This window comes from Haemaphysalis longicornis, unplaced genomic scaffold (genome assembly GCF_048455015.1).
Source record: "Haemaphysalis longicornis isolate Haplotype H1 unplaced genomic scaffold, Haemaphysalis longicornis Haplotype H1 scaffold_3, whole genome shotgun sequence".
NCBI lineage: Eukaryota > Metazoa > Arthropoda > Arachnida > Ixodida > Ixodidae > Haemaphysalis > Haemaphysalis longicornis.
In genome coordinates, this window is record NW_027526335.1 from 172,674,239 (window position 1) to 172,684,286 (window position 10,048).

Genomic DNA, 10,048 nt, shown 5'->3' on the forward strand with positions numbered 1-10,048 from the left:
TGAAAAACAAGAAGGCGTAGGAGCGCCGCCTCGGGAACGCTAAACAAACTTTCCACTATTTTGCATAGTTTCCGAGAAGCGGCGCTGGCTGGCGGACACGAAAGCACGCTGGAAGGCTACGGAGCGGGGAAGGGTAGGAGAGAGCAACAGGAGAGTGGCTGTTTGGCCATTTTTCGCTCACGCGTTAGGCACAGTTTATACAGGCGGCGTTGCCGAAACTGACAACGCCATCACATACGTTTTCATGAAAGTCAAGCCGTTCGTTCATCGGATTCTTAATGTACACGTTGTCCGTTTTCCTCCAGCGTAATTCGAGGTGACCGAAACGCTTGTCTCAGGATCCAATAAGAGGCAAAGCCTACGTGCAGATAAAAACGAATTCGCAATCTGTATTCCCGTAAACGTATGTGCACGTAAATTGTGTTCGAAGAATGCTGATTCTCTAAGGGATTCCCATGCCTCTCTACTTCCTCCAGAAAAAAACAGGCTTAGTCACGGTTCGTAATTTACGCACCTATTTTTACTTTTTTGTCGCGCTTTTCACTGTTTAGGAACAATTTATCACCATTAGAGTATCTGATGCTCCGTCGTGCGGATCATTCGAAATAGGTACGGCAAAGCAACGCTTTATTTTTATGAGCGGGATATCTCAACATTATTATTTTCATTTGAATGTACCTTGGCGACCAATTTCACATGAAATAACGAAACGTTTGCGTGTTAACGTTCAGTTAAAAGTATCAAAGAACGCAGAGAGTGGGCGTGACGTATTGCCAAAACAGGGGTAAGGAAATCTTAAGGAAAGTATCATGAGAACGACGGTTGTTACTTTCGTGAAGCATGTTAGAAAACAAGCGTGGTGTATTAACAGTGCAGGGAAAGTCTATTTTCGTAATTAGCGAAAAACGTTTCCTTCCGCTTAAGCTTCTCCTCTGAGCATGCCATCTTAGGACCGGAAAAGGAAGCTTGCGGTCGCGTATTACAGTTCGTGCTCCGATGTGACACATTACAAACCACGTAGCCCCTCAAAAACCTCGTTGGAGCCGTAGTGAGAACTCAGGTTGCGCGCTGTAGATATCCATGAGCGTTTGATCTCCATTTGCACTATTTGGCACTAAAATCCCATTCTGGTCCTCTCTTTTCTTCCTAATTACGACTTGTCAGGTTCTGTTACAATGACAGTTAAGACAAATCCTTCTCTTACAGAGCTCAATCGTCAACATGGTTTCCGCCAACAGCAAAGCTGCCCTCTTCGCCCTTCTTGTCCTGTGCGCACTCTGCAGCCTGGCCGTGGCTCAGTATGGCTACGGCGGATATGGCCGTGGCTACGGTGGCTACGGTGGATTCGGCCGCGGCTTTGGAGGCTACGGTGGATTCGGTCGTGGCTACGGAGGCTACGGCGGCTTCGGCCGAGGATTTGGTGGATACGGCGGCTATGGCAGAGGCTTCTACGGCTGAGCAACATTTCACTTCGCAAACAGTTCCGGCTAACATATTGTACCCGGCTGATGGACTCCCGTTCAAGGCACTCGACGCTTCGGCAAGCAAACAAGTTAAAAAAAAAAGACCACGAAATAATAGATAAGTTTCTGAACTGCTTTTTTCTAATAAAGTAAACTTCCACACGACGAAGGCTATTTGTTCCGTCGTCTGCGCGGAAGGGGGGGTGGAAGGTGGGGAGGGATTCGAAGCGCCTATTCCGGCTGTGTTGGCAGACACCTACTATTCGTGTCGAGGTGATCAGCGATCCCCATTACTAACTTGTAGAACGGATCATGGCGATCACAGGGTATAATTGGACAAATATTACAACAGTCTGCTGCACGTCTAGCCCGAAATAAGACTGCACGTTTTCTTGTAGACATCCGTCTAACCAGGTACATTTTTTGGTTTCCTCCCCACCTTTTTCGCCGTTTCAGTATCCCTTTTCACTGCTTTCCATTTTTCAATTCCTTTTTTCAGTTGCGTTCTTTCTTTGCCCTTTGAGTAAGCCTCCTTTCCACTATGGGTCCTGCCAACATGTACTAGAGAGCAAAATGCACAGCTCCTCCGGTATTTGCGAAAAACAAGTTGTCCGTGAAGGCAGCGCGGAGGGAGATAGAGACGTTATAAGCGCGTGTTAGGATGAATTTTAATTGCAAAAGTAGGCACCTAAAGTGAACATATTATTTGGCCCACTGGATTGTCCCCCCCCCCCCCCAACCTGGTCTTTCATTTTACACAGCATGTTTACAAAATGTAATTACAATAAAAAGACAGTTCAAAACTACATACCCGAGTAACTCATTAATTGGAATAGTGTTAGCTCTAACGAAAGTTTGGTAGCCTCAAATGTTTCTTTGGTGAGTTGGGTCCAGCTCAAATTTCTGACCGACAATGCTCAGTCCCGTACTCAATAGATCCGGCTTCTTTGCTGTTAGTCGTTCGTTGCCATGTCAACAGCCATGTTAGTCGATCGTTGCCATGTCAAAGCAACGGCCTCCACCTGCCATGGTCGTTCACATTGGCTGTGCTGAAATGGGACACTTTACATATTCTAGGGCCATCTTTCTTCGGGGACGTTTGAATTACCCCTTTGCCGTTTGAATTACTCCATGGCACACTGCCACGCCGAACCACGATGTCACATGAACGCGTTCTTCCCAGAGTGGCAGTGCATTTAGATGCGAAGCATCCCATGGTCGTGGCTATGTCCCCCCGCCCGCCCCCCTCCCCCTCTTCCCCCCCCTTTGTCGTTGCTGCACCGTCCACACTCCCACTGCGCATGCTCGGCTTGCTGAACGCCCGGTGGTGTCTTACACTTTAATGACTCCTGGAGCGACAGTGTTGCCGGTGTCTTCCTGGGCCGACACCCGACGAGCACGCTTCACGCGCCTTCGACGTTTCCTCATCGTCGGCCGCGGCGTGCGTCGGCGAGTCTCGGCGGGCCCTGATTACAGGCAGCCCACAACAATCCGGGGAACGTGCATCGACCTCATCTTCAGCAACTTTAGGGTTCATCCACTACAACAGCCCCTGACTTTACATTTCACAGACCATAATGCGGTCATAATCAAAACGGAACGCCAACCACAGCTCGACGTCACCTACGTTGAATATGATGATGATAATGCTTAAATAAAGACAAACTCATACCACGTACAACGCCTCTCTCTCTTTCCCTCTCTCTCTCTCTCTCTCTTCTCTTTAATGCCTCTCCACTGTAACACACCCCACCCCCCTCCAATATAATTACACCATCTTCCCGTAGGGGAACCCTGAGGAGTATGCGAAGTAGCCATGGGGTCAACGCAATTTCCCATTTCGTAGTTCCGGTAAGTGAAAAGTATGGTAGTTACCATGGAAACCAAACGGTAAATATAACGGTAGCTACGTAGCTAAACCTAACGAAAAAGACGAACTGAAAACTAATGGGCACTTGAATCGACCCCATGGCCGCTTCGCATACTACGCAGGGTTCCCGTACGGGAAGATGGTGTAATTTTTTTTAATGGATTTGCGTCCCCGATACTGGCTCTACAATGTGGAAGTTTTATTTCAAGTACTATTGGTCTGCTGTACCATGTTTTGTGATCCGTATTTGTCTTGTGATGTGTAAAAGGTTTTCTTTCGGCGAGTGACTGTAATATGGCGCTTCCAAACATAAAAAGAACTCCCAGGAGAACAAATCACTTTGAGTTATCAAAGCGAAAGCATTAATATCAAATTTATGGCCGCAGAGGCCTCCTTGGAGTGACTATGCGTTAGTCCCAGCCAATGAAAACTGGGTTACCAGCCGTCAGCTCCTGTCTCCAGCGGCCATCATTATTACCCGGTCAAATTAGTATTTATGTGAGAATTTTTGGTTGCCTATGTTGAATTCACAACAAAATGGGAAGTGGGGTATCAGCGCTCAGTTTCCGACGACAGCTTGTAATGTAATTGACCGTTTTCCTCGAGGGGCACTGGGATGGTTGTGAGTGATTGTGTTCTCGTCGCAGCCAGAAAGTGATATGTATATGGCCATAAGCAACAGACGATGTCTGACACAACAATCATTGGCCGTTTTACTGAGTTATCAACTTATATTCATCTCTGACGTGTGCTTGCCACAGTATTGAACTTAACTACATGCCAAGCTACGTTAATCACGCTGTGTCTCGAGCTGGGTGAACCGGTTCTGAACACCGAAGGCCAAAACGCCTTCTAAGTCAGAGACCATACTTCATTCTTTGTACACTTTAGTCAGCCAGATGAATGAAACAGTGGTGTATTCGGTTCAGGCCCACTACCAGAAACAATCCTCGCCCTATTACGTTATTGCATTTATTAAGTTGTCCACTTTTTTGACCGCAATGAGGACGAGATGGAGGAACTGGGCAAATTTTCTGCGCACTTAGTTCCGTTTTGCTTACAGTCTGAGAAGCTCAAAAGCATATGCAGGACTGGTTGCACTGCGTTGACGAGGGCGGGTGTCTCCCAGGTGTTAATGTACGCATCAGTGAACGTACTGTTGTTGCAGACACCGCATCATGTTAAATGTTTTCGGGGTATCTTGTTTTCATATCATAATGAAGGAAGGAACGAAGTGTTGTTGGGGACGCGTATTTCACCGCATTCCGGGGGCCTAGGTTTTGCTTCCGGTACAGTAGCAAATTTCCGTTATTTTTGTTAATGTCAATAAGTTTCATATCATTTTTTTGCGCTGTGCACCAATATAGGAGACGTTTCGATGTTGCAGGCACCGCTCCGGAAGGTGGATTTTCTGCTCAATTGGAAGTTTATTGATTTGGCCTAGTTCGCAAGACACCTGTTTGCGAAGGAGATAGGGCTAGACTCGGTTCTCCTAACGCCAGAAAATCCAAAAGAACCATTTCAAGTATCCGGTGAACAGCGCATGCGCCATGGCACCGGCGCCGGGAAAGTGGCCACGCACACAGGGCGACTGCCACAGTCCGGAAAAAAGTGTAGCCAATGTAGCCAATGATTGCTGCCAAGCCACGTACTGGATTGAACTCTTACGCTCGGAGCAGAGCTTCCGCGACGCCGGCAGCGTGATTGGAAAATGCGCAACCAGTTACAAATGTAGGCCAGCGTGGGAGAGCTCGCTGTCGATTCAGTATTCCGAAAGCGCGCTCTCAGCCGTGCTTGTGGTGTAGTGGTTATCACATCCGCCTAACACGCGGAAGGTCCCAGGTTCGATCCCTGGCAGGCACACGTTACGTTTTTTTATGCTTTAATTCTTGGGTGACCAGGGCGTAAACTGTGGTTGGTCCGCTAAATAAAATATTCCTCCTGATGCCAGCGAAGTTTGCACTTCCCCACGTGTTCTCTCTCCATATATAATAATACCTTTGTCTAGTGTTCTTTTTTAATTCAAAATGATTCAGATTCTCCAGCCTCCGAAGCAAAATTTTTATGCCTCTTTTGCGGTGCAGCAAGGCCGTGTTTTGAGGATTGAGTGGGGTGCGGGCCATTGTGGGTTTGCCGGCAATGAATGGGCTCACGCTGAGGCACAAAGGTTTCAGCAGGCACAGTAGTCATGCGCATTCCCTTCGTAATAGCGGACATGACCGGTCATCTCGCCAGTATTGTCCGCGACGCCGCGGCGAATTACTGGAGAAGCACGGACCACCGATACGGAAGGCCCCATCGACTGGACCCTGATTGCAATTTCCGGGGTCTCAGCGAAGCCACTTGTAGGTCCTACATCATGTGCGCCTCGGCGTAGCTTTCAGTCATCGCTAAATACACCTCATCAGTGGTGCGAGTGATAATGACTGCAAAGCGTGCCGCATTCCGGCCATATAAACATGTAACGTCAATACAAACACGTAATGTACCTATAAGCACGTATGTTGCATGTAAGCATGTCATATATATGCATATATAAACATGCCATATAAACACTTAATGTGCACCTCTCCTTACTACGCGCATCACCGCGGAATTTCAGCCCCGCCGTTGGCTCGGTTAGACAATCAGCCATTGTCTGAGGATTTCCTGCTGGGACACAGGCCAGAATCGCAGTGTAGAACGAGCCGTTCAAGGCAATGTGGCCATGATTGAAACTCTGCTGTTTGGCAGCTAGATTGTAGCCGAGGCCCTGTTGTGGTGATTCATCGAACATGTACTGTACATGCTATTGGCGATTCTTGCATATAGTTATACGGTAACCAGTATCTGAATCCTCATACCTGCCACACCCTGTGTACGCTCCTTTCTCTGTTCACATCTCTCACACAGGTCTACATCGAGTATAAGGCAAGAGCCTGTATGATGAGGCTGACATCTCTATGTTCTACTTCCATTGATTAAAAGTACTCTTTCTATCTCCCCCCCCCCCCCCCATGCCTGCCTTTATTATATTTAAATATGCCAGTCCTTCTTGTAGTCGATCTCTCCGATGTGAGCTTATTGATGTCTAGAAACTGGCTTAGTATCACGGCCTCACGTCACTTGCACCGCAAATTCTCGTATCGCCTTCATGGCACGAAAAATTGTTTTACATATAACTCACATCGTGTCGGTAGTGTTTAGGGAGATGAACTTTCGGATGTAATTTTTCGCAGGGGCAGAAACAGTTTTATTTGGTGAAGCAGAGGGAAATGCCTATTCACGCGTATCTGTAAGAGCAAAATAGACACGCACGTAGGGTATTTTAACCGCCATCACAAACCTCACTGCCAAAACACAAATGTCTGCTTCTTGAGTGCCAAAATCGTCTATTTGTAATCCGTGACGGTGAGCACAATGTCTACGCAGACTTGTACACTTTACTTAATTAAACTAACCCATTACAACTGCAATCACTTCACCGAAAAAGTAACCGAATACAATTACACCCTCAAATAGTAATGTAGAAATTACTATAGACTAGTCGATTACCTGCTACGTTACATTTCATACTTTTTATTATATTACTACATAGGATATGGAGTATAGCATGGAATAAATAGCGAGGCCTCCGAGAAATGCAGCCGTAAGAATCAATACCTCCCCGTACGTACCTCAAGCTTCCATGAAAAGTTATTTTAGTGGTCCACGCAACCGAGTCAAATTTAAAAGCGCAGCTCTGCTTCAGCGAGAAGTAAGAAAAACATTTCGGATAATGTCTATGACGGCAGCCGACGCGGATGATCACAAGACGGCTAGAGCCGTGTTTGCGTCTACTAAGTGCAGATAAACAAATACCAGTGGGAATTTTTATCTCAGTATAGATGATGGAATACTATTACCCACAGCTTTATAGCAAATAACAGGGGTTCCCGCGCAGGCTTGTGCACCTGGAAAAATGATCCGTGTATTACAGTTACAATTGCTCAATTTTAAAAGGTAACGAATCGCGAATAAAATCAAAGCACCAAAAAAAGTAATCTAAAATTTTATTTGGACTAATAGATCACAGGCCAGGTTACTTTGCATACGACTTCTGTATTAGAGTAACACATCTAATTGGATATATGGCCCTGCCAACCGGTAAATTGAGTCATAAAAGTTTGTACCGACACGCCAATACCTCAAATCTCTATTGTTTTCTACCGTGTGGCTTTTGGATTTTTTCTTGGTTTGTGCTATGCTATCATAAAATAATTTCATCTGTATTTTTACATGAATATGCACATTGTGGTCCGTGGAACACACCACGCATATCAAAATGAAGAATACCAGCAGAAGAGAAAGTTTTGACTTAAAAATTATGTCTTGATAGGCTTCATATTGATAAACCAGAGAGTCAGATGTCGCCCTGTCTCCCCTCGCCTGCTGGAAACGGGTGGGTGCAGGGTGGACCCTTTCGCGAAAAATATACGGCTTGAATTCTCAACGAGGGAGGGATACCATTTGTATATTCGATTTGCATAGCCTTATATTCTATTCTATTTGCATAGCCATTGAAGTGACTTGAAAACATTCTGGGATTACTAGCCCAAATTGTAGTCCGGAGTCCAAAGGCCAGGTTTCGACCACTCTGAGTGCGTTTGCGCGAATTTATTTCGTAGAAAAATGAATTAGAGAATGCAGTCCTCCTCCTCTCTGCACCCTACTCCATTTCCTGTGGTGTTTTCGTATGATGTCAGGAGGAAATGACTTGGCTTGACTGCGCTACTGCACGACTCTCCGACCTTCCGACAGAGCCAGTCGGCCCAGCGTTTAGTCCTCCAGCCACCGACGGGTCGTCGCAATTCGTTCCCTCAGTTGAAACTAAGCCACGACACGTTCGTGAATGGACGGATATGCCTTCCTTTACTTTGTTAGTTTGTACACTGTATCAAGTTTCAAGTCCAGGTCACTTCACACAAGCGCTGCACAAGCGCACCTGCGATGCTTTGCTGACTGGTACTCCAGTAAGAAAATCTAAGGCCACTTGAAGGCGGGAGAAGAGTCAGCGAGGTCAATATAGGTACTTAGGAAATAAAATCAACTGAAACTTTTACCGTACCGTGTAAAACTAGGGAGCAAGAAGCACTTTTTTGCGCTGGGTGAACAAGCACAGCGGTCACCAGCGCTACCACACATCTTCGAACGCTTTTCCCTCTAAGAAATGCAATTCCTAGACATGAGAAATTGAGTAAATTTTGGGGACGCTTACTGCATGAGCGCTATACAAGAAATAGTCACCTAAGCTGCTTGAAATTTTAAAACTAAATAAAAGTGTAGACTGGTTATACATTATATATCTTATATTTCCACCTCCAGCAACGCTGGTCTGTGAACGAAAGCTTCCTTGTGGGCCCTATGCCGTCCTGCCGAAAAAATAAAGCGTTTCCGAAGCGCTCCGATGAGACCTCTGGACACAGGGCGCGTGCTTGAAAGCGGAATTCCAATCTGTAAAAAGGATTAGCCTTCAATATTGTGAAAAAAGAACGGTTCTAGATGAGAGAAGACACGCATCGCATCGATTATGAAGAAGGAGTACAATAGCATACCTTTATCTCATGAGCCACGTATCGGTATACGTTTAGAACGTTCGTAGATGCATTTACTTAGTGCCCGAAAAATCGTCGCGTGGGTTCGTTCTTAGTTCGCGATTTGGGTCTTTGAAAATTGGACAATCGATTGGACGCACTTTCAGCCAAATTTGAACGCACTTTCAGCGAGGGTTTTGAAGCACTTTTGACGCAGTTTTGATGTGTGAAAGCTTTCGCGCTTCCTTAACTTTTATTTAGGAAGATAGGTAAAGTTTTTCCCGGTACGAACAAGCCTCTCAAAGCAGTGGTCTGTGGTTTATGGACCAGGTTTTAAACTAACTGCTGCACATCTAAATCTGAGGCAAAGTAATGGGTTGTTGCTTGGAGTGTGGGCTGTGACACTGTCAGTTTTGTAGAATTAAATGGTACTCCTAAGCTGAAATGTCTTTTGGTCTCTCAGAAGAAATCCTGAACACTTAACGTATCGGAATTCAAGTGCGGCCTCCCTGTCATGCGGCTTCTCTACGACAACAGCACAAATTGTGATATACGCTAGTGATGTTTCTGTAAAATACTTGGAATTTGTACGTTACTGTGCATTCTTTAGGTTTTTCACTCTCGCCGCGCTTGGATTCAATGAAAATTAATTTTTTGCATGCTTTTGATGGCGATCTCCCTGGGAAGTTGTACGAAAGGCCAAATAATTTTTGCCTCTGCAAAGAGGAGGGCTGGGCTTTGTTCAATTGCTTAACGATAAGTGTCGCGCGTTTCCCCTTCAAAGATTTTCAATACCCATGTTCAGTGACACTGTTACAACGGCGCCGTGAGACTGATTTGGCCTTTCTGTTGGTTTTAGTTGTCCTCACAACGACGGACCTTCGCGAGGTTTTATGAAAGGCGCTGCGGGGACGATGAATAATTTAAAAACATGGTTTTCCCTCAAATACCTTTTTCCGGCATCATAATGTAATTTAAGTAAACAGAACCGAGATATATGTTTCTACATCACACATATCAGCGTGCATGTAGTAGTAGAACTTACTGCGCCAAGACGTTCTTATGCTAAAGCTGTTTCGTCGTGCTGGTTTGAAAGGATTCAAAGAAAATACAGCACACCAGAGGCAGGAACGAGACTAGGGGCAGACAGAGCTCGTGTGTGC

General features: G+C 45.8%; 1 protein-coding gene and 1 non-coding gene across 2 annotated transcripts; both read left to right on the top strand.

The window, feature by feature from the left end:
• Nucleotides 1-1,212: 1,212 nt before the first annotated feature.
• On the top strand, nucleotides 1,213-1,559 carry LOC144173548 (uncharacterized). Its single transcript, XM_077701926.1, has one exon. The coding sequence runs from the start codon at nucleotides 1,222-1,224 to the stop codon at nucleotides 1,456-1,458; it is 237 nt and encodes a 78-aa protein (XP_077558052.1). The 5' UTR covers nucleotides 1,213-1,221; the 3' UTR covers nucleotides 1,459-1,559.
• A 3,564-nt stretch (nucleotides 1,560-5,123) lies between these two features.
• Nucleotides 5,124-5,196, top strand: Trnav-aac (transfer RNA valine (anticodon AAC)). Its single transcript has one exon. It is a non-coding gene; the product is annotated as a tRNA-Val (tRNA).
• The last annotated feature ends 4,852 nt before the right edge of the window (nucleotides 5,197-10,048 follow it).

Coding starts and splice junctions, on each gene's coding strand:
- LOC144173548 (XM_077701926.1), top strand. CDS start 1,222: ATGGTTTCCGCCAACAGCAAAGCTGCCCTCTTCGCCCTTCTTGTCCTG.